Below are 25,455 nucleotides of genomic sequence, written 5' to 3'. Positions count from 1 at the left end.
TGGTCAAGCACCCCCCTCTGGTCCAGGATTTCTTGAAGCTTCTTAGCGTCCTCCATCGCCAAGGCATCATGAGCCTGCTGGAGAGCCTCTAATTTGGCTTTAAGCTCTTCATTCTCCAGGCGTAGAGGCTCAGCAACAGCTTCAGCCTTGGTGGCCCTTTCAGTCGCGTTCCTAGCAGTCTCCTTAGCCAGCCGAAGCTGTTCATTAACAGCTTGGGCAGCCTTAGAGCGAGCCTCGAGACGGGCCTGAACCTCGACTTCAAGGGCCTTGAACGCCTTCTCCTTCTCCGCCGCCGCGGCGGAAAGCCTCCTATTCTCCTCCCGGACAGCCCGCGCCTGAGCTACTTCCTGAAGGCGAGCTGCTTTTAACTTGTCGTTTTCACGACAAAGCAGCTTGACGCGCGGCTGCATCCGGGCAAGGAGAACCCGAAGCTCATTGCTTAGCCTACCCTCCTGGTAGCTAGCCATGGCTTCCCCCAACGCACCACTGGGAGCAGCGTGACGAGCCCACTCCACGCACTCCACAGGTGTGCGAAGGGTTGTTCCTCGGCGAATGTTCCATCGTGGAACATACACTTCATTGGAATCCGACACTGCAAAAAACAAAGAGCAGTTAGGAAAAGATGATTGAAAAATATAAAATAGGCCAAAAGAACCCTACGCACCTGTAGGGTCAATAACAGGCCGATAGCCGCCGAACCCATCACCTGAACCCAAGGGAAATCCATCCAAGAGGTCAGGCAGATGGGAAGGTGGCAGAGTTTGGCGATACGCCCCATGCATACCTGAAGGATCGGCCGTCGTTGCCGATGACGGAGGAGGCATGGTGGCGGCCGCCGCGGTGGCCGCTGCGGAATCCGCAGCAATAGTAACCGCCGGCTCGGTGAAAGATGCTGTAAAAATAGCACTCACAGCCGGCGGTGACGTCATCACAGCTGGAACAGTCGGCTCAAAGGAGTGAGCAACTGAACCAGCGGAAGCAGGCGCAGGCGCCTGTGTCGTCGCCTCAGGTAGTGTGACCAAGTCTACCGTCATTGGCGGAGAGGTACTCCTCTGCGCTCCACCCTGGAATGCGTCAACATCCACGCCTGCGTAAAGAAGATAAGTGTTAATGATAAGAACTATGAAGTTAAAAGATAGAGGAAGTTTGTACTTACGGGTTTTCTTGAGCCTAAAGGTACGGAGAGGCGGGGACGAACCCGATGGAGCCGGCCTCTTTGCGCCGCTCACCGTCGTCTTCCTGGGCTCTCCGGAGGTGACAGTCGCAGCCTCCGGAGCGGTGGTCTTATCACCACCGGGATTCCCCGCCACCTCTTCGCTCTCGGTCTCCGAATCAGACCGAGGCGCTGGATCGGCAGTGGAGGCCACCTTCTCCTTCCCCTTCCCGCCGGCAGCCTTCTTCTTCCGCACCAACGGAGGACCATCTGCGGATTCCTCATCAGAACATACGATTAGAGGAATTCCAGCAGAGGTTTCAACATTGAGGGGTCGAGGGTCGAATAGCGCCTTACCTGGCCGTCGGGCGCTAAGGATCTCATGGCCTTCAGAGGTTTGGACTGTTCTTATCCTTCCACCAACTCTTCGAATTTCAAAATTCAAAATTCAAAAAGATTCAAAAGTAAGCGGGAAAATACCCCTTACCTTGGCAACCAAGTAACCATAAGACGGGTGCGGGTACAGTGTCAAGGCAAAACCCTTCACATACTTAGCACCCGCAGGGAATTGACGCCAGGAATACCTTGGAAGTAAAGTAACCGTAAGACGAGTGCGGGTACAGTGTCAAGGCAAAACCCTTCACATACTTAGCACTCTGCAGGGAATTCAAACCAAGAAGGATCTTCTGGGCCATGCTTGCGGAAACGGGAATAACATCCCCGCATGACGGGAACGTCGAGAACTATATTGTTTGAAACTCCAAGATGGAATTGGTGGTTTTAGCATAATTGATCACTATGTTGAAAACTACCAAGACCCCATGGAGAATCCACACAAGTGGGACTCAACGCTCCTGACGTGCGAGGAGGTTACAAACCTACCCGCTTCACACCCAAAGATCAAGCAGAAAAGTTGGGAATTTCTGCGTGACATCAGGAAAACCGCGGGAAGAATCACCACGGAAAACCTAAAAACTAAACCCTTTTCAAAACCCCTTGCTAAGTCCAAAAGTTCACCTCACTTATTAATAATTCATGAGAAGAACATTGGACTGGGGGGGGCTTGAAGAGGTAGGTCCCAGCAGAGCCCAGTTGGACCCGCAAGACTCACCTTGAACAGGGGCGTCTGCGCAATGACCAACTGCTCCAGCAGGACCCACCATGCTCAAAGAACCTTACGCGCAGTACGCCAGCTGTACCCGCAGGGAAAGCCTCCCAATGGTGAAGTACCCCGCCTGTTCCCGCAGCTGCGGATACAAACCATCAGGGAAGGCTACCCGCACTAACAGCAAGGCTACACGCACAAGGCATTAGCTACTTCAGTAGTCACATGAAGGAATGAGCAAGGCGGGAATACTCCCGCCTAAATGAGCCAGTCCGTATGCTTCTGGAAGGTCTTTCGTACTATACCTACTAAGGTATGGGCGGAACAGACAATTTGACCAGAGCAGCCCATGAACCAATCACAGGGTGACAGCTCACCGACAACAATACGAGGAGGAGCACCCTCTAGTACTGTTTGTCACTATTAGCCGCTGCCTACTCACCAACCCTTACGATGGGACGTGCGCAGCCTACAGTTGGTGGAACAGTGCGTAGCCGGCAGTAAAGGAACAGTATACAGCCGACCTTTACTGTTGGCCGTAGCCTATCCACCAACCAGCATGGCCTGTGCGTAGTCCACTGTTGGTGGAACAGGAATACTATTCAGCCGGCTGTACCTTCTAGGAAACCTACCTTCGGCTATAAATACTCCAACACCTTGGAATGGTAAGGACATCATCTGATATCTCAATCTTATCTAGCAATCTCTTAATATACACTTATATTCAGAGCAATCTAGTCTGATTCTCACGCCGGGGGGTGGTCACAAGGAGGAACCCCCTCCCTTCTCAGTGACGAGCTTATGGTGTCTGTTTTGCAGGTCCCTGAAGAACAACCTTCTCTGCTAGACCTCATCCTCGTGGGAAACATTACTTAACCCCCAGATTATCTATAATCTGCCCGGGGTTCACTTAGTGTTTCTTCAGTAAGGGATTCACATTGACACTCACTTTAAGCAAGATTAATACTGAAAAAGATTTGAGGGTACCTTTGGATTTGAGCCTCAAATCAAATCTAGGTTTAAAAGTTTCATCTTTACTATTTTTCGGGTGCTTGCATTTATTTTTTCTTGACTATTCATGTTATTTTCTTGCTGGTTATTTCGTTTATTTGGAAGGCAAGAACCGAAAAGATGTTTCAAACAAAAACCACAAATGTGGAAAGATTTTTGAAGATATAAAGGCGAATTCTTATTTACAGATTAAAAATAGAGCTACCTAGTCAATTTGATCTTTGCATGTTGCTTGTATTAATGTTTTCTTTGGATTCTAGCTTCTTGCTAGCTAGTTTCTTTTTTATTTATAAAATCCTCGTCATTAAAAAAAATGTTCATTTATTTTATTTATTAAAACTTAAATCATATAAAATATAAATCTTTTCTGGATTATGTCAACCATAAGATAAATCATTGATTATTGTGCAAGATTGTTTGGCTTCTAAAACCAAGAAGCAAAGCATTGCTTGAAAGTCTATAGCTGATGTTGAATGCATATCATACTATTTAAAAATCAAGTATTCTTTACGTATAAACATGTGATGTGAACAGTGAATATGTGATGATAGAGTTGTTTTTGGTAACAACTTAATCAGGCCTTTTATGACACTCTCAAATATTTGATAACTATCTATACTTTTTATCTTTTTAGGCTGGAAGAAGGATCATTCTCAACTTTTACCCAAAGTACCCAAATCATCAACTAACCATATAATGACATCTCATTTCTATCAAAAAGATCCAAAACATATGTGATACTCCTAACTTTTACCCAATTTTCCAATCAGAAAATTATCTAAAAGTCTTTTAGTAGAAAAAAACAAAATCGTGAAAACATATAAACATTAGGGATGTTCAGTACACTTATTGAAGTTAAATGACTAGTCTACAAAAGATCTCAAACATCAATTGTAATTTACTCTTATATATATTACCATTTAAATTATCTTTTAAATATTCCATAAGGCAATTTTTACCCTCTTTAATTGATGGAAGATTGTAATTTAACTTTTATTTATTTATATTATTCTTTCTAAAACAACCAACTCATAAACTCACTAACGTACTTTAGAATCTGCATCCTTTCGTCTATCACATGACTCAAACTCAAAATCCCTTGCTAACTTGGTGTGTGAGAATTTTATTTATTTTAATAAAAACCTAAACTTTTAATTGATATCAATAACTTGTCTAAACATACTGAATCGAGTCCGAACTCGTCAAAGCCTAAGATCGACTAGTTTCGAGCTCTGCCATTCTAAAACTTAAGCTTAATTTGTTCAGTTCAGCTCGACTCCTTTGTTGTTTGCTAAACACTTATATGCATGCACACATAATTATTTTTTATACTTATTATTGTAATTTTATGTATAGCATTTATCTTAATCATAATTATGCATGCAAATGTATTTATTATGTAATTATAAGGGTGCAAACGAGCTGAGCCTGATCTCGGCTCATTTAACACATACAAAGCTCGAGTTCGGCATGTTTCGATCTCTATTTCTAAAGTTTGAGCTCGGCTCGGGCTCAACTTGTTTACTAATTTTAACTGATTTTTATATATTTATACTTATTTTTATTTATATTTTTTCATTTCTAGTTTTATATATAACATAATATTCATTAGTAGTTATTTTTCATAACATTATATATATAGAAAATGGTTCAAATAAGAATAAGGAGTTTCCTAATGAATGGTAAGAACCAATAGATTTTTGATACGTGACATTATGACCTATGGTGAAAAAATAATTCTAGAAAACTATGTCGGTTATAATGGTGAAAGAGTAATTATAGGAAACTATGTCGGTTTTTGGTAATTTTAAATCTCAACAACTTATTAGCATGATCCAATGACTATGATTTATTCCTATTATTCCTAGGAAACTACTTCTTTTTACTATAACCCTCCCATATATATATATATATATATATATATAGGGTAAGGTTAAAATGAAAACACATTTGAGTTGTGAAAACTCGCGAAAACCCTATGTAACATCATTTTTTTTTGTTACATGTAATATATATTGTAACATTTAATACAAAACATCGAAACATAAAAAAATGTTTTGTTATTTTTTTACTAATTTTTATATATGTTTTCAGGAGAGAAGAAAAGTTATATTTATATTTACATTTTTTATTCACTTTAATTGTGAACCACAAGATTTAAACATTAATTAAAAACATGTGGTTGAGAATGGATTTTTAGAGTTTTCACAACTCAAGTGTGTTTTTAATTATTGTTTAAATCTTGTGGTCCACAATTAAAGTAAATAAAAAATGTAAAAATAAATATAACTTTTCCTCTCTTTTGAAAACATTTATGAAAATTATTAAAAAAATGTTAAAAAATAGCAAAACATTTTTTTTTATGTTTCGATATTTTGTATTAAATGTTACAACATATATTACATGTAACAAAAAAAAAACGATGCTACATAGGGTTTTTGCGGGTATTCACAACTCAAATGGGTTTTCATTTTAACCTTACCCTATATATATATATATATATAGTTAAAATTTTATGAATGACAGGCTCGTTTAGACTCGTGAACCAGGCCAGCTCGAGTTCGATAAAGAAGCTCGGGCTCGTTTAATAAACGAGCTTATTTTTAAACTCGAGCTCGTTTCGATTGAGCTTTTTCATGGTTCGATTTCGAGTACCTTGAGAGCAGCTCGGCTCATTTGCACCCTATGTAATTATAAATTTTGTTATAAGAAATTAAATTATTACAAATATATACTCACATGGCTCGGACTTATATATTACTTACCACTCCTATTGGCAAATCAATGGTGGTTTTTCCTTAAAAACCCTTGAAGAGATGGCAAACTAGTTTGCTAGAGCAAACTAATATGCAACCCATATTGGTGCAACACATCACCATATTAGTGGGTATATTTTAAATTTATTTTCCCTTATTCTTTCACAATAATTAGTTTTATGTCTAATCTTGAGTTTTGCTAGTAACTTTTAATAATTAAGTGTTTATAAAAATCTAAAAGCACAACCTTGTTCGGCTTTTTTTTGTGAGCATACATGTATAAATTTTATTAAAAAATGAGTTAGTTCAAAAAAAAATATTTTTTTAATATAAAGTTAATATTACTTATTAAATATGTCTGATGAATATAGTTTTTTTAAATATTTTTAAAATAAATATTTGTTTATTGTTTAAATAAAACTATTATTTTTATTTTTCTAGCCACTAAAAAAGTAATAAATTATATTTATTGAGTAAAATATAATGAAGGTTGGGTTGCTAATAAGCGTAAAAAGTTTAGGTTAAAAGGATTAGATTTGGTTTGTTTGTGAATGAAAATGGTGGTGGTATTGTGCTATGGTATATGAGGCTTGGGCCTCAAAGTGGTATATGAAGCCCATTCTTTCTAATCCATTATATGGAAAGGGGTGAAGCCGAAAGTCGGTGAACTATAATCAACCATATATAATCCAAAAATAATTCAAGCTTCCAAATTTAAGACCGCATATGATTATTATGATATATATAAAGTGTACAAAATCACATTCTCCATAGCATAATACAACATCAACCCTAAGAAACCCCATAATCAGTGAAGTTCTATATGACAGAAGCCTCAACCCAAGAGTTCACACTAGTACCCTTTTTTCTCCCAAGATTGTTCGTTACACCATCTTGCCTCCCCAAATTCTCGGACGCACTCGAAGACGTGGCACGCAAGAAAGCCCAACTCTTGAACGAAACTGTGAAACGTCAAGAAGCAATGCGAAAGAGAGATCAAGAACGCGTGCATCAACTTGGTAACAAATGTGCAACGTTGCGGTTAAATATTGAAACTCTAGAGAGTGAAGCTTATGAGATGAGGATGAAGCTAGTGAAACGGACATACGTGGAGGTGAGTTCGGCTAAAGAGATGAGGGCGGTGAAGGAGCTGTGGTGCGGTACAGGTGCTGGAGCGAAGCCGGGTATGAAGTGCTTCCAAGGATCGGTTTACGTGTCTATGAAGGTTCAACAAGGTGTTACGAAGGCTATAGTTATGGATTGTAAAGTCAATGATGGACCCGTTATTCTGTTTTACACCGGGTACGATTATTTGGAATCATTTTGTTTAACCAAAGGGATTCTTTATCGGGTCGGGTCACCGAATTCTTTTTACCGGATTGGGTTGGATCGTTTGAATATTTTGGGTTTTTGAATGTAAGGATTGAATTATTATTTGATTTGATTTGTACGGGTTTTTGGTGGTGATTTAAATTTCAAATTTAGTTTTTTATTTTTATAAACATTGCTTATTGTAAACTTTTTGCTTGGCAAGAAAGTATTGTACGTGTGCGTTTAACTAAATATTAATTACTACATTAGTATGAACCACATGTACAGTGTTTTAAGTTCTTGATATTCAACAACAAAAAGAAATAGGAGTGTCTGATTCATCATTCATATTATATCAGGATTCTTTTAATGAAGTTACGTGAATCCATGGAGTATTCGATTATAAACTCCTTTTATTTTCCGAATATGACATCAAGACGCAACGCCTACTCAGGATCGCTTTACCTTATTGCTAGGGTTTTTGATGGGCGTTTTTCATGACGGACCCAAAGCCATGGGCATACACTAGTCATAAAATTTTGTAATACCCCTCTTCAACTTTTGAAACTGACCCTCGTAAGATTTATAAACACTCCATAACAAAATAAATAAAAGAAGGAAAAAAAATTAGCACATCACCCATAATAAGGCTTCTTACCCTTAGGTCTAAGTAGAGGTGCACAAATCGGTTTTTTTAAAAAAATCGGTTCGGTTATTAACCGGACCGGTTTTTTTTGGCCCGAAAAAAAACCGGTTCGGTTAATAACCGGACCGGTTAATAACCGGTTTTTGTATGTCAAAACCCTAACCGGTCTAACCGGTTAGGACCGGTTTAGAAACCGGTCAGAACCGGTTAATAACCGGTTAACCGGTTTTTTTTTTAAAATAACCGGTTAATAACCGGTTTTTTCATAATAACCGGTTTTAAAAAAAACCGGTTTGTTAACCGGTTTTGGCTCTAAAACTTGTAACCGAAATACGAACCGGCGGTTTGTAAACCGGTCAAACCGGTTTTTAAAAAACCGGTTTTCGTAAAAACCGGTTTCCGGTTTAAACCGGCAAACCAGTTCCCGGACCGGTTTTTTTGACCATCTCTAGGTCTAAGCTTATTATTTTAAATTAAATGTTTAAAACTTCTTATAATAAAATAAAAATAATATCCAACCGTAATTGCAAAGAAAAAGAGCAATGAGTAGCAACAGACATCGCCCAACCCACTGCCGATCATCCTTTGTTGCCGCCACATCATTTTGCTAGCCGAATTCTGGCTAGACTTTCGACTTTATATATTTAATTAGGTGAATCACGCATTTAATTGTTAGTTTTAATGTTTTAATATATTTGATTAGGGAGCAGGGACTGGAGTTTGAAAAATTATATATGTTATGCACTTTAAATTTAAGATATTGTTTGTATAAGTAGACGAGTTTAGATATATTACATTTTAAATTTTCATTATTCATTTGTAACGACGTGTGACATACTTTTGTTGATTATATAAACTTCAGTTTTACTATCTTTTTTTTATTATGACCACACCAGATCTAATCCGAACCAGACAAAAAAATTCATGTATATAACGATCGACAAAAGACCACTAATTATGCTCTCAACGAATAAAAATTTCGTATCCACCACTATCTGAAGCGTTAAAATAACTGGAGACGATTGAAATCCCGTCACATGTAGACTCTCAAAAACATCATTAAAAAACAACTCATTTGAAACCGATTAAAGCCGAACTAAACCAACCGAAAACCAGTTCAAAAATTTATCATTTCTCACTTGGAAACAATTTTCAAAATCGAACCGGTTTTTACTATCGTTGACCAAAACCAAACCAGTGTTTTGTCTGTTTGTGCACCTCTACACATATACAACTTTATCAACAATCAACATCAAACCATTCGGAAAAAAAAACAACAATCAAGAAACAAACATATGGAACAACCCAACACAAGACGATGGCCATTGGTGGTGCTAACATCCTCTCCATTCCACGGCCACATGACTCCAACTCTCCAGCTAGCCACAACCCTCCATGCAAAAGGCTTCCACATAGCCATAGCTCACTCAAAACTAAACCCATCCAACCATCTATCCGACTTCACCTTCCTCCCACTAGCCGGTGACTTACCGGTCATTGAAGACACTGGTAGCTTCGCTGGTTTTATTAACACGCTCAACAACAACTGTAAGGAGTCATTCAAGGCACACTTGAGTCGGTAGATAAGTGGAGGGAGGTATAAATCGATAGTTGTTTATGATCATGCTATGTTTATGGGTGGAGTTGTAGCGGTTGATCTGAATCTTGTTGCCGTCATGTTCCGTAGTAGCAGTGCAATGTATTTTATGGGTTTTCTTGCCCGACATAACATCCGTCAACGTGGCAAGTTTCTTGAACAAGGTAAAACCTTATCCGACCCAACATAATTATTACATGAATAAAATAATTTCTTTTAGTGGGAATTTGAATGACTTATGTGTGACTAGCTCACACGTTTATCTTCATTTTCTGAGTATGGAATCCATAGCTGATTCGTATATCAGCTCGACCCGTCAGTCTTGACTTAGAAATCATTCTAAAAAAACTTTCATATGTAAGTCTTTTTTTTTTAAATAAAGTCTTTGGATTGTTTACTTGAGAATCATTAGCTTTAAAGTAAATTAATTGATAGTTAAAAATTAAAAATATTAGTTTCTTATTTATTTATGAAAAAAATAATAACTTAATTAAGTCGTTGTTGATGGCATGTATGTAGTGTAGGTGTTCATGGAGCATTCGTACTCATTTCTTATACCAATTTAATCTCTATAACATGAACTAGGGGGTTTTTACTATCTCGTTGTTCACTTGATTTGGGGCTCAAGCCGCTTCAAACCGCACAACGCGTTTAAGGAAATACTCTCTCCGTCCCGGTCAAAGTGTCTTAGTTTGAAAAACACAAAGTTTAAGGTGGATTGAATGATTACCTTTTTTGCTAACCAAATGATAATAATGCTCTTGTAAAATGGGTTCACCATATTGCTTATTAATGCTAATTGTGTGTGCTTAAGGTTAAACTTGGAAATTAGCTAATAAATTTTGAAAGTGGACATTTGTAATGGGACAAATGAAAAAGAAAATATGGACACTTTTAATGGAACGGAGGGAGTATATTTTAGTGTTTTTAATCATGCATGTGTCATATGGAATTATAAACGAATCAAGCCGATCTCACATTGCTCGAATCTGGCTTTTTTCAAGAGCTATATATGTCTAAAGTTGAGTGTGATTTGTTAACTGTTTTCAAAGGCGAGCTTGATACGAGCCGGGTTTGTTTTGATTTATTTAGTATTTAATTATTTTATTTACATACATATAATTTACATATATAACTTTATATTTTCTAGGAATGTAATTTTTAATATATAGCAAATATACTTTAGTGTTTTTTTAGTGGGGACGACGTGATGCGTAAATAATATATGATAGTTATTAATAATGTTACAACTTTATGTATAATAATACTTATTTTCTAGTTTCATAAATAAAAGTTGTTATACCAGCTGGCGGTATGGTTTTTCGGGGAACGTCCAAACCAAACTCTGAAGTCAGCATGGGCCCGGTTAAAGCAACATACTCTGGCCAGAGTGGGGCATTGGAGCTCTTAAAATTTGAATAGTGCGGTAACCTAAATACAAGAAAGCCGTTATTCTAAAAAAAAGGTTATATAGATAATAGGGTGACTTTGATTTGAGACTCTAGGCAAGCTCGATATTTAAAGTTTGTGCCACGGACTCAAGCTCTAAGTCAGACTTGAGCTCGAGTCGGAGCTCGTTTGTGCCTCCTTAAATAAGTAATGTTGACCAAAATTAACAGTTTTCACTTACACGATATGAAATAATGCTAATTACCATTTTCTTAAAAGATTTTGAAATGCAGGAGGTTGTGCCAAATCTTGATCCCCTTAGGTACAAAGACCTTCCATTTTCGAAATTGTCTATCGAAGATTGGAGACAAAACGTTGCAACCTTCGGCCAACAAGCACACCCCTCAGCCGCTATCTGGAACACCGTCAAATTTCTCGAACATGAGGCCTTAACCCGAGTCCACACCCATTTACAAGTTCCTGTTTTCGTAGTCGGGCCTTTACACAAGATAACATCAATGCCCTCGAGTGGTTCTCGCCAAGAAGACACCGGTTGCATCACCTGGCTCAATAAACAACCTCCTAAATCGGTGCTTTACATAAGCTTTGGAAGCCTAGCCACAATGGATGCGAAAGTGTTGATCCAGATGGCATGGGGTCTAGCTAAAAGTAACCAACGGTTCCTATGGGCGTTTAGACCTGGTGTAGTTTGTGGATCAGAGTGGCTCGAGTTATTGCCAGACGGGTTCATAGAGGAAACAAGAGAACGAGGCTTAATTGTGAATTGGGCTCCCCAAAAGGAAGTCTTGGACCATTTTGCGGTCGATGGGTTTTGGAGTCATTGTGGTTGGAATTCGTGTCTGGAGAGTATTTCGTCTGGAGTTGTGATGATATGTCAACCGCTTATTGTAGACCAAGGGGTGAACGCATGCTATGTGAGTTACGTGTGGAAAGTCGGGCTTGAGCTAGAGCGGATCGAGATAGGGGAGATTGAAAGAATGATTAGAAGAGTTATGGTGGATAATGAAGGAGAGGAAATGAGAGTTAGAGTAAATGACATGAAGGAAATGATTAAAGAAGCCTTGGGAAATAACGGTTCTTCCCAAGAATCATTGGATGGTTTGGTGGATTTCATTTTGTCACGTTGATGGATAAGAAAAAAAAATAATAATAAGAATAATATTTTAGCTAGAAATGTAAGTGTTTTTATAATTCATGGTTTAGTTATGAGTTTATAGCATCATCTGAACTTTAGATCAGTAAGACACATTAAACTCTTTCAAACTAAGTTATACATTTTCTTTTATCTGGTTTTGTTATAAACTCCAAAAACTGGATCTTTTTGTTTCCAATACGTTTTTATGTGTTCTTGTCTAAGCGTATGTTGATGGAGTAAAATAACATTTTAATAGATAAACTTGTTGTATGATATATTGATATTAATCAATCCCAAGTTCCCAACCATGATCAATGTGTTTAGATCCTTGTACGTTTGTGTAATCCAATTATGTATTTTTACAAAATACGTGAACAATTGAACCACACGTTAATAAAACTCATTTAATAATAAAAAATAGCTAGTACTAAAACTCCTTCCTGGCCACGTCACGGGGGCGCAAAACTGTAAAAGAAAAAGAAAAAACTAATTCATTTATCCTAGTTATGGTCTTTAACTCATTCAAGCAATTAAAAATAGGAACCAAAGAGGCTTAGTCAAATAAAAAGTAAATATAAAAACGTTGAAGCATACATACGCATACCTAACTAATAATTACAGTAAAATGTATAAAGAAAAACTAAAAGTTAAGGATATAAATAGTAATTATAACAAAACATACGGGTAAGTAATAAAAAGAAAAAAAGCCTATTAAAGTTAAGAGGTTAAACATGTCATTACCAAAAAAGAAGGGCAAAGTAGTTCTAATAAAGTGTAAGGGTGAATATTGAATTATAACTATAAAATCATATGTCAATTTCCTTTTTACTTTTCTTTTTTACTTTAAAAATATAATATTTAATTAAGTTATGAATATATCGTTGCGAGTTGCGACACACTTTTATATTTACTCTTCTATATAATTTTTTTTCAAAACCACATAGTTAATGCTAATGTACGAGTTATCAAAAACGAACCTTGCAAATTTTCATCCTTCATACTTCATAGCACATAGGTTCATCAACCACCAATTAACTACTATAGCGTATTAATTGTAATTTATAAGCTTTTAAAGAAAATACAACATTAAACTAAAAGAGAAAAATGACTTTACACTAAAAAAAGTTATAGAACTACATAACATTATACTATTATAGTCTAATTAACTGCATTGTATTGTATAACATATTATAAATATTATATTATAGCATATTATATTGTAACATATTATTGATTTTTGTTATATTATGATGAATTCCAAAATGTTAAACCAAATCTTTTGTGATCAATAATTTTTCTCTCCGTGTTAATCAATTCACAATAGCATTAATACCCAAAATATGTAGTACTTTACATCTAAAATACGTATTTGTAATAGTTTGTTGAAGTACAACAGTCCGTCAATCCACCCAAACAACAAGGGTGTATTTTGTAACTTCTCACACCTTTTATATAGGGGCTAAGGTAACAAATCGAGGTATCCTCGGCACTCACGACTCAAATCCATTGTATCTCATGTACTACATTTTAAAAAACAACATCGTACTATCAAACTATTCTATACACAATCGTACGACGTCCACCGTGATCACTATTTAAACATCAAGACCATCAACGTGTCGATGAACAAAAAAACCCTAGTGTTCATAGATTGATTGATCATGGCTCTACCACCGATGATGCATGGGGCCAACGCGACAATGGGCGGGCCCCGGAAACAGAAAACGATGATGCACATGACGTTTTATTTGGGGAAAGACGCTTTGATTCTTTTTAAGGGGTGGCCCGGGACCAGCACGGGCATGTACGCGTTGGCACTCGTGTTTGTGTTCTTTTTGGCTCTTTTGGTGGAATGGCTAGCCCATTGTAATCTTAAAATGACAAAGTTCGATGTTGCGGGTACGGGTATGGCTCAAACGTTGGTGTACACTATTCGGGTCGGGTTGGGGTTCATGGTGATGTTGGCGATAATGTCGTTTAATGTAGGGGTGTTTCTGGCGGCCGTGTCGGGTCATGCTTTAGGGTTCTTTTTCTTTCGGGTGGTCATGAAACCGGCGAATAGTAGTAGTGATGCACTTTGTTAGTGAATTGTTTTCATTTTCTTAGTTCTGTTTAATGACCTTGTTATTGATAATAAGACTGGATTAATGTGTTTATATTGTGGTATATGTAATATGTTGCACAAAACCAAAACCTAAACTGAGGAATGTGTTGAATTTTGTGTTTTAGAAAAGTCATAATTGATCTTTTTTTAGGACACTTGTTGCGTAGCTTGAGTTTTTTAAATTTATATTTCTATATAAATTACTTACTATAATAATAAAAACAAGTATCGAAAAGAAAAGCACTAGCTCTTATGACACGCATCTTTGTAATAGTTGAACCACGCGTTTAAACATGTTACAGAATAGAGTCGATCTTTAAACATTTAGAACAAGTACTCCTATTTAATTCATCATTAGTGGTTTAGTGGCATTGCCTTTGACCACAATTAATATATTTAAGAATATTTGCTCTCATCAATGACATTTGGTCTAATGGTATCTGAGTGTGGAACATGTTTACCTCCCCATCAAGGTCGAAGATTTAAATCCTACAATAAGCAAGGTTAAGTGAATTTAGAAGTAGATTGCGGCTACAAGAAAAAAAAAGAATGTTTGCACTAGTTTTTAATATGTGTACGCAAAATTATAACTATTAATGCTTCCGTTTAAGTAATATTTTTTCCATAGTATCAGACTCAATAAAAACCACGTTATGCAGATTTTGACCCAAACCAAAGCCGGAGCAAATTGTGTGGCTAACATTGCATAATATTAGGCATGGCAAAATGAACCCAATTTTCTAACTTTGGGTCATTTTAAGTGATTTCTTTTTCATAGTACTAGACTCAACAATAACCACAAACCGAAGCAAATTGCGTGGCTAACATTGCATAATATTAGGCATGGCAAAACGAACCCAGTTATCTAACTTTGGGTCAGTTTGAGTGTTATCTTTTCCATGGTATAAGACTCAACAAGAACCACTTTGTGCAGATTTTGGCCCAAATCAAAGCAAATTGCGTGGTTAACATTGCATAATATTAGGCATGACAAAATGAACCCAATTATCTAACTTTGGTTAGCTTGAATGATATCTTTTCCATAGTAAAAGACTCAACAAAACCACTTTATGCATATTTTGACCAAAGCAAAGCAAATTGCGTTGTTAACATTGCATAATATTAGGCATGGCAAAATGAACTCAATTATCGAACTTTGGGCCAGTTTGAGTAATATCTTTTCCATAGTGCCAACTCAACAAAAACCAGATTATGCAAATTTTGACCCAAACCGAAGCAAATCGCATGGCATAGTATAAGGGTGTTACCTGAGTTGTATAATGATATGTTGGACTGTTTTAGACCACAGCAAGTTTGCAATTGTGTTTATTTAGGTTTTGCTAGGTGGATCTCTTCTGTAAATTGCTACTTGTTACATTTGCAAGTTGCAAGCAAGTTCACCTTCATCACAGTTATCGTTAACATGCAAGCAGTTGTCGTTTCGTTCAATTAACATGGTGATCGGATACGATCTTTATGAAAGTGTCGGCTAGGGATCATGCACTGCACTGAGTTGGTGTATAATAACCCGGCTATCAAGTTATTAAGGTTTATTAAGTCCGATCATTTTGAATTGCAACCAGTCCAACCGTACACATGTTTCGCTAATATCGTGATGCAACAACCTCTAAAGGTATAAGCTTGAGCAACAAATTAGAAAAACCATTTCTCCTAAAGAACATACCTATAAAACTTTATTGTTCGGGTCCACAAAACTAAAACATTTATAATCACTCGTTCTTCGACCAAGTGAATTCGTGTCTATATGTTGTCGCACTTCGGAAGGGAGAACTATGATAAAACCAAGCTCTCACCACCACTAAAGAAAAAAAGAAAGATGAACAAATAACTATATCATCATCTTCCACAGAGACCTCAAACTGCTACCAGGCCTCCATTAGTTTCCTGCATCATTACCATCCAATTTATTCACACACTATTCAGCAGCCATGTCAGTTATTCTAACAAAGATACTTATACTTAGTAAAGGATGCCTTTTATAGTAAGTGAAGCATCTATATTGATACTACGAGAGTGGGGCACAACATCTTAATAGTAAAGCGATCCTGCACAAATGCGATATAAACAGGTTTAAATATTCAAATAAATCAAGGACATTCCACAAACTAAAACCGTATATACAATTGATTAGAGGTGACAATTTGGATACGTGTACTCATGAATGGGTTAATTCTGGTTATAAATGGCAAAAATTAAATAAAATAAAGCTAAAAAGAAAAGGGGTTTAATGCATACTTTTAAAAATCCACACATTTAGACCAGATATTTTCAAAACCGTAACGCGTTCAATCCCAGCTCACAGATGGGGTTAATCTTTTCTGTTAAATGACTGTGAAATTACAAACCTACCCTTGTATTTTAAAAACCAAAGAATAGAGTTCTCCATGCATGAGTATTACTGAAATAATGTCTCTTTTTTAATCATATTCGACACTAATTGTTGTGAAAAATGTAAAGCTTTTGCACAAAGAAGTGTTTTTAGTCAAATCAATCCTTACCAAAAAAAAAGTTTCGATACGTTTAACCAGCCTGACACACGGGTTTTGTCACCTCTATAGTAAAAAGATTGTTAATATTCTTAGGTTTGGTTTGAACTCACCTTGCCACCAGTTTCCTCTAGTAGCACTCTGCAGATCGTCTTTTGGGTCATCATTTATGAGAAACTAAAAGCAAGAAAAGGATGGGGATTACATGATCATATGTTCACTGGTGAAGTTATGGTTGCATGATCAAAGGTAAACGAATGTACGTTGGACTCACTTTAGTGTATGATTTGGAGGTGAGATCAGTTGAAGAACGGACATACATATCTTCTTGTCCACCATAGTAAATTGATGAACTTAGGGGACACGGTTCTATTCTCTCTTGAAAGATTGACCTTCTCTCCATGCTCATTACACCACTATTTGCATTCACGGTGTTCTTAGCAACATTCTTTGCTGCTCCAGAAAAATAAAATTAAGGTTACATAAGCTGATTCAACCCCTTTTTGAAGCATGCAACATTAAGATCATCTAACCTGAAGTTCCATGAACTGTGGACCAGACCTGGCTATCCAAGGCCTCATATTGCATAGGTTTCGAGCATAGCACAAAACTGAAGTTTCCTGTCATCTGAAAGAAAAAAATTGATGAACTATAGCTTACTGGATCTTGAGACTTTTTACGTAATTATGCATCGATATTTTCAAAAACGATTGACATGTATAAATAAATGACGAAAAAGATAGACCACGCAAGATAAAGAAATCCAGTCATGCCGTTTGGTAATCCGCATACAATGCCCTACTCATAACTACAATCAGATGACCAATAAATAACTCAACACAAAAATGATGGAACAAGGAACGTGTCAAAACCACTGTCTTTCATTGATTGTTTTTTTACACAATACAAGGAGATAGTTTGCACACTTTCACGATATTTCTATTAACGCAACATGCTAAAAGTATCTTGATATTAAACGCCGTTATCCCTTTGAAAAACTAGAAGCAAACAACTAAAATTTAAAGTTAAACTAGTTTATGAGAGCCAAAGCGAAACAATCAAAGCAGCAGCACAACATCTTTTCCTAAATCCCATATCTATAACGTTTTAGATAGTCAAAATCATGTTCTATTCTACTTATCACACACTCAGTATCCAATCCAGGCATTTATAGCAGACCATACTCTTTGAATGCAGCATCAATGGTTGAATGTCATGTCGGTATCCGGTAACTGCAAGGTAGTCCACAGTGCCCTGATCATTGGAAAATCAAAATTGTAACACAAACACCTCGACGCCATTTTACTAGTTGTTGCTTTCATTCACAGATAAGATAACCAGTGCTCTTACAACAAAGGTGTAAAGTTACATAATCATTCTACTTAAGAGGATCAAATTCATTATGTTTCATTAGAGCCACTTAGAGGATCCAATCTAATTAAGTATATAGCAACATCATCAAAATTAAGTTGTCTCATTTTAATGCTTCACATGCTAGGGTTTAAGTTTAACTACAAATTTAGATACTAGCAACTGACGTTCAAATTGCTAACTAAACCCTAATAAATGCAACAGGAAGAAACACAAGTAATTGAAATTCATATGAATCAAAACCAAATTAATCGCTAGATACGATTCAATTTATTATTAAACATGATGATACAAGATGAAACAATAATAATAATAATAACAACAACAAAAAGGATGAAAACAGATTAAACATAAATCATATTGAAAACAAACCGTGGACGGAGGAGGGAAAATAGAAGCGAATATTCCGGTGGATGAGTCATCGTGACCGAAGATTTGTGGCGGTGGCGAAGGCGGGTGGTTGTGGTTTTCTTCCATTGAAATTGAAGGTTTGAAAGAAAGAGGATGAAAACAGAGGATAAGAAAACACCCAAAATGGTATGGAAGGAAGGAGATACACAACACGTGGCGGTCACGTGTCAGACCTTGAATCTTTCTACTTTTACTTTCTTTTATCAAGGGGTGTGAAAACGGGATTTTCAAGACATGGGACCGACGCTTTTGTGAATAACCGGGTCAGACTAGTTAACATAAAAAGACAATGATCCATGAGATCTAATCCGGACTCGCTTAGTGGTATTTTTACGACCTGAAAACCGATCCTATTGTAAACAATCGGGTTGGGTCTCACCCAATTTATGCCCAACCCTAATTTTATTTAATTTTTTTGTATGATAAATGATGATATTATTTTTCTTCTTTTTTTTTGTTTTTGTAAGATGAACAATGGGTTTGGAGGAAACCCATTATTACCCTATAACACATTTATGCATAGCCCATTCCATGATTTTGAAAAATTGAACGACTAATGAGCAAGATGGGGGTCATGCTCACCGCACAAAAGTGAGTGATGAGGGGGTGTCATGGTGTTTGCTGAGATCACGCACATGCCACATAGCTCTGCACACCCTTCCCACTAGGGATGAGCTCGAAACCGTACCGGTACCGGTACCGAAAATCGAATTTGCTCATCACTACCTTCCACATATATAACACATGACCTTATCATGAACTAATTCATGAGATTGCGTGTGTTTTTTAAGTATAATATGCTATTCTCTTTTTTTGTCTAAGATGAAAACTTAATCATAAAAACCATAAATTCGTTTAACTGAATTTGATTTAGATTATGATTAGAGCTTAACTAATCACCGCCAGTATTGTTGCCACTAGACTTGAATCTTGATACTTTCGGTGCATGAAATACAAGAGTATTACATGTTAAGATATTCATCTCCATGCATACCACTATTAATCAAAGTCGAGAAGTATGACTTTGTTGCTAATCTAAATTCGTTATAATCAGTGGCGGATTCATAAGCTTTCATCAATATGGGCATAAAAGGGCCGGTTAAAACAGGTTAGGAAATGTCGACTCCAAACGATTCGGATCAAAAGATTACGTTAATTTGTAGCCAACTCCCAGATAATGACACGCCAACATTCACATTAGAATCTCCGCTGCATCTCTATAATATCACATTTCTTTAAATTTATCTACCCATCACATCTCATTATCAATCTTAATATCATTTGCCAACACTTATTTAGTATTTTTTTTCCTCTTTTTTTTATATACGCAAAATATTTATAAAGATAACGAGTACTGGATCTCTATATTTAAAAAACTACTATCTATAAAACTCAAAATTTTAGATGTAGAGATAAAGATAGAGATCTCGATGGTGAAGCAAATTAAATAAAAAATAAACCTTTAAATTTAGAATGATGAGATAAAGATGAAGATCTTGTTATGAATTGTCTTAAGTTATAATACATGAAACCAACACTTGGTAGAAATTTTGGAATGGGTCAGGATTGAGTAAAGTGAGAAATTTAGAATGCTTTCTTTTATTGAGTTTATTTTTTCTTACCAAAGGGGCATTTTGAAAAACTACGACGTGGCACAAAAACATTTATTGCGTGTTTGTTTATCAGAATGAAATGGAATTGGAATTGGAATTTGCATAGGAAATGGAATTAAAAAGAATTGAAATCCAATTCCATTAGTGATCTGTTCATTTGACAAATAAACTGTAATCTACCACCACTAATATCACCGCATCTCTAGCCAACCCCGCCACCTTTAGGTAGGGGTGGCAAATGGGTTGAGTTGGTCATGGGTCGAAACAAGTTTGGGTCAGAACGGGTTAATTAAAAAAAATGTTGTTTTGGTTTGGTTTGGGCTGGAACAGGTTACGGTCGGAACGGGTTTCGGTTTTTTTTAATGAGGATAACAGCGGAACATTTTAGTTCTTTAGATTTTTTGTTTTTTATTTATATTTTGCGTTATGATTTTTTTTAAACAGTATTAAAAATAATAAAAATAATAATAAATAAATCATAACTCAAAATATAAATCAAAAACAAAAAAGTAAAAAAATAAAATGTTTTATTCATTGTCCTCGTTCAAAATAAATACTCGACAAATGAGTCGGAAAAAAAGTCAACGAATACTAACCAGACGCACTTTGACGCAGAGCGTTGAACCAAACTGACACGGAGTGTCGAACCGAAGTGAATTGACCCGAAGTGTCAAACCGAAGTGACCCGGAGCATCGAACTAAATGCGAACTGACACGGAGTGTCGAACCGAAGTGAACTGACCCGAAGTGTCAAACCAAGTGACCCGGAGCATCGAACTGAATGCGAACTGACACGGAGTGTCGAATCGAAGTGAACTGACCCGGAGCATCAAACTGAGTGTGAACCGACCCGGGGCGTCAAACTGGATGCGAAATGATCCGGGGCGACGTACCGGATGCAAACCGTCCCAAGGCGTCGAACCGAAAGTAAACCGACTCGAAGCGCTGACCTAAAATCGTTACGACCCAGAGACATCAACCTGATTGCGAACACTCCCAAAATGTTGACCCATCAAAGATTCCAATGAATCTACTTGACTTTCTCCACATTTTGAAAGGGTTTGGAATTCTTTATTTAAAGAGATTTGAAGGAATTGAATTCCAATTCTAATTCCAATTATTTGACAATCGAACACCAAAAATGGAATTAAGATTCCAATTCCAATTAAACGAGCACGCCATGTCATAGGATTTTAATTCAAATTCATTTGAATCCCCACGAATTCTGTGAAACGAACGCGCAAAAGAAAAATTAGCACTAAAACTTGGTTTTTGAGTGGGGGCCTAAGTGGTTAGCAACGGCTAAACCCTCCTATAAAGTTGTAATCAATCCGTCACTGATTACAACCGTAATTAGAACTCTCACACAAATGTTCCTTAAACACTCACACACCCATAAGGTTCAAGTAACTTGTGAATTATCAAACCTGTAACTTGACCCGAAGTTATTCATACGAACCTTATAAATTTAATCATAAAGACAACTCAATGTTTGATGGTTGATCTAAAATTCTAAACACAAAACCATATCAGGTCTAGCAATCATTCGGCTCATATCAACCACTTATAAGTTATAAACTAATTTGGGCCCAAAGTGATCCATTATGCCATAACGTATTACATATAGAAACTTGTTTTTTTGTTTTTTTTTCCGCCAAGCCGAACAAGGTATCGGCCAAGATACTGTGTCTAATTCGAACATTAATCATCATATTTTTCATTTAACGGTGATTCCACATTTGCACTTATTGTCGCTTATTTGTTAAGATTAAAGTCTAAAGCTTTTAAGATTCTTATAAATTATAATCATGAGGTGATGAGTGTTGGTCATGTAGTGGAAAGATGATGCAGTTAACCTCATTGCCACTCAAAGTGGTAGCATGCCTACTGAAGAGGTAGGTCCCAGCAGAGCCCAGTTGGACCCGCAAGACTCACCTTGAAGAGGGACGTCTGCGCAAGGACCAACTGGTTCCGCAGGACCCACCATGCTCAGAGATGAAGACCTTACGCGTAGTACGCCAGCTGTTCCCGCAGGAAAAGCCTCCCAATGGTGAGGTACCCCGCCTGTTCCCGCAGCTGCGGATACAAGCCATCAGGGAAGGCTACCCGCACTAATGGCAAGGCTACACGCACAAGGCACTAACTCAATAATTCAGTAATGTCACCTGAAGGAATGAGCAAGGCGGGAATACTCCCGCCCAAATGAGCCAGTCCGTACGCTTCTGGAAGATCTTTTGTACTATACCTGCCAAGGTATGGACAAAATAGACAAGATCTGACCAAAGCAGCCCATGAACCAATCACAGGGTGACAGCTCACCGACAACAGTACGAGGAGGAGCATGCTCTAGTACTTAATGTCACTATCAGCCGCTGCCTACTCACCAACCCTCATCGTGGCACGTACATAGCCTGCAGTTGGTGGAAAAGGAATAGTACACAGCCGGCCATGTCACTATCAGCCGCTGCCTACCCACCAACCACCAGCATGGCACGTGCGTAGCCCACAGTTGGTAGAACAGGAATATTATACAGCTGGCTGTACCTGCTTGGAAACCTACCTTCGGCTATAAATACTCCAACACCTTGGAACGGTATGATAATCTTATCTTATACCATCATATATCATCTAGCTATTTCTCTCAATATACACTTATATTCAGAGCAATCTAGTCTGATTCTCACGCCGGAGGGTGGTCACAAGGAGGAACCCCCCCTCTTCTCAGTGACGAGCTCACGGTGTCTGTTTTGCAGGACAGCAGAACAACCATCTTGCCGGACCTAACCCTCGTGGGAAACATCTACTTAACCCCCAGATTATCCGTAATCTGCCCGGGGTCGATTAGTGTTTCTTCATTGGCGCCATCCGTGGGAAAAAGCTAGAACTTATTCTTTTTCAGTTTTTTCAAAACTTCTGGAAAAATGGTTAAAGTTACTCCGGTCCCAAGGCCAGCGAGTGACCAAGAAACCCCGGTAACCACAACCCCAGCTACTGGGGGGAACACCGGCGAGTATACAAATTTTACGAACACTACCCCGGTTACCCAAGCCGGGGCAAGTGCAGTAAACAATCATCCCCTGGGATTCATTGATACCCAGGTGGATAGACAACAGACGAGGCTCCCCCGCCAAACACTTGAACAAGTTAAAGCGTGGGCGGAAGCACGTCAGAAGGAATTCCAAGCTGAGTTGGACGAACGCCTACGTTCCATCCAACAGGCTGACGAATTTGGAAGCACTCGACAACAGCTCAACATGAGCAGTGAGTGCGAGTACTCGGACGATGATCGGGAGGAATCCGACACCGACGCAAACCCTCGCCATAGGGCGGAAGGGAAGCGTAAGGAAACGGACTTCCAACCGAGAAGGAATTTTGGAGAAACCTTCAAACCAAGGAACGCGGGAGGAAACCCACGTGATTTCTCCAAAACCTTTAGACCAACTGTTGCAAATGCGGGAACGTCCAAGTTTGCAAGGGACATTGCGGAAGCAATCGCCCCGAAGAGTGCCAAACAGATGTCCAACATCGACACTTATGATGGTATATCCGACCCATACGATCACTTGAACAGATTCATAGCGGGGGCAACCGTCAGAAACTGGACGGAACCCACGTGGTGTTATATGTTCCAGATGACGCTGGTTGGAGCGGCCAGGGCGTGGTTTGATCGTTTACCGGTCCACCACATCTATGATTGGGCGGACTTCCAACACAAGTTCAGCCAGCACTTCAGTCAACAGAGGAAATATACTGAAGAGCAGTGGACGATCCTCAACTGTGTTAGAGAGGAGGATGAATCATTACTAGACTTCATCACTCGCTTCAACTCGAAAAAGCTCAGTCTGGGCACCATAAGCGAAGATCTTGTTCGCGCCGCTTTCATCCACGGCGCCGAATACCCAGAGCTTATCCGCACATTGACGGGTAAAGACGGCATGCCATCCACATGGGATGTCATCATGACAGCGGCCAAGCGCTTTGCCGAAACGGAGAAGCAACTGGGTAGGGATCTTCCCCAGAATACAAACCTCTACACGCAGAGGACTAGAGAAAACAACGTCCGGATCGCCCGGCAAAACAAAAAGAGGAAGCTCGGTATTTGGTAGTCAAGGGTAAACTTTGACACCTCATCCAGCTCTCGCTCTCTAGTAGACGGAAGGGATAACACGCACTCATCAAGCCGAAGACCCCGGTGGACACCACTCACCAAAAGCGTCACGGAGATATTTGCCACCGAAAAACTCCCATGGCCAAAAGCTCCAATGATCCGGCAGCGAAATAACGTGGATCAGAGCAAATCCTGTGACTTCCACAGGACAAAGGGTCACACCACTGAAGAGTGTACATCCTTGAAGGACATTGTTGAAACATTCGTCAAGGATGGAAAACTTACACACCTGGTGGCATCAATCAAAGGTGGAGGGAGGAATGATAACCGATACAAAGGCAACGGACGAAAGCCCGTTGACATCAGCATCCACATGGTTCATAGTAACATCAGAGGAAGAAAAAGACGAACGACAGAACCATGCGCGTGGAAGGAGGCTGAGGTGCGCTTCCCGCGAGTGCCAGGAGGACCCAGCAAAGAAGGCCCTATCGTCATCAAAAGCCAGCTGGGGCACTACATCACTTCCCGCACTCTTGCTGACAACGGCGCCTCGTCAACGGTTATGTACAGGCAGTTCTTCGACAAGCTAGACGACGAAGACAAGGAACGCTTGGAAACGGTCTACGCCTCGATGGAAGGGTTCGACGGCAGCGCAAACACTCCCCTGGGTATCCTATCTTTCCCCGTCACTCTCACGGACGGAAAACACTCCCGCATAGAAGACGTGGACTTTGTCGTAATGAGGAAACCACCAATATTGCATCAACTTTGGAATCATCAAAAGAAATAATTTTCGACCTAACATTACCAATAAAATGAATCTCATGATATTTTATGATCTTATTAAAGGCAGAGCAAATTAAAGTTTTTTTTTTCTTTTTTTCATTGAACAACAAATCAAAGTTTTATAGTACCTGTAATAAGTAAATGTCTATATATATATAAAAAAAAACTTGTAATAAGTAAATATGTCAAATTTATTAGAAAGAAGCTAACTAGTGACAAATACATCAAAATGCTTGAACAAGTGATGTTATTTTTGTTGGGCGTTTACCGAATACCTTTGGATGTAACATCTTTGACTTTCGAATTACGATAAGACAATATATTTCTACATGGCCAACTTGTCCTCCTAGGAGAAGATAGGATATTAAGAGAGAAGTGTTTTCTTTGAACGGCTAATGAATCTTTAAAATAGGCTACTGACTAAATTCATC

General features: G+C 38.2%; 2 protein-coding genes and 1 pseudogene across 3 annotated transcripts; 2 read left to right on the top strand and 1 right to left on the bottom strand.

Moving 5' to 3' along the window:
* Positions 1 to 9,274: 9,274 nt before the first annotated feature.
* Positions 9,275 to 12,164, top strand: LOC143552572 (UDP-glycosyltransferase 76H1-like; annotated as a pseudogene). Its single transcript, XR_013138681.1, has 2 exons — positions 9,275 to 9,743; positions 11,248 to 12,164. The product of XR_013138681.1 is annotated as a UDP-glycosyltransferase 76H1-like (transcript).
* A 1,621-nt stretch (positions 12,165 to 13,785) lies between these two features.
* Positions 13,786 to 14,208, top strand: LOC143552589 (copper transporter 1-like). Its single transcript, XM_077042764.1, has one exon. It carries the CDS (start codon positions 13,786 to 13,788, stop codon positions 14,206 to 14,208), a length of 423 nt encoding a protein of 140 aa, XP_076898879.1.
* Positions 14,209 to 15,952: 1,744 nt separating this feature from the next.
* Positions 15,953 to 18,583, bottom strand: LOC143552587 (uncharacterized). The gene is made up of 5 exons (XM_077042763.1): positions 18,479 to 18,583; positions 17,269 to 17,362; positions 17,010 to 17,188; positions 16,849 to 16,912; positions 15,953 to 16,294 (listed from the first exon to the last, which is right to left on the bottom strand). Exons 1-5 carry the CDS (start codon positions 18,581 to 18,583, stop codon positions 16,278 to 16,280), a joined length of 459 nt encoding a protein of 152 aa, XP_076898878.1. The 3' UTR covers positions 15,953 to 16,277.
* Positions 18,584 to 25,455: the final 6,872 nt, after the last annotated feature.

Source organism: Bidens hawaiensis, unplaced genomic scaffold, assembly GCF_021521415.1.
Source record: "Bidens hawaiensis isolate Kalapana, Puna unplaced genomic scaffold, B.hawaiensis_p1.1 tig00016945_1, whole genome shotgun sequence".
Taxonomy (NCBI): domain Eukaryota; kingdom Viridiplantae; phylum Streptophyta; class Magnoliopsida; order Asterales; family Asteraceae; genus Bidens; species Bidens hawaiensis.
The sequence above is the reverse complement of the archived record's forward strand: the minus strand, read 5'-3'. Positions and strand labels throughout refer to the sequence as shown.

Bases quoted from the DNA above. Each gene is read 5' to 3' on its own strand.
- LOC143552587 (XM_077042763.1), bottom strand. From the start codon at position 18,583: ATGGAAGAAAACCACAACCACCCGCCTTCGCCACCGCCACAAATCTTC. The intron at 17,363-18,478 runs GTTTGTTTTCAA...TTTTTCTTTCAG, and splicing joins TTTTCCCTCCTCCGTCCACG to ATGACAGGAAACTTCAGTTT. The intron at 17,189-17,268 runs GTTAGATGATCT...TTTCTGGAGCAG, and splicing joins CACAGTTCATGGAACTTCAG to CAAAGAATGTTGCTAAGAAC.
- LOC143552589 (XM_077042764.1), top strand. From the start codon at position 13,786: ATGGCTCTACCACCGATGATGCATGGGGCCAACGCGACAATGGGCGGG.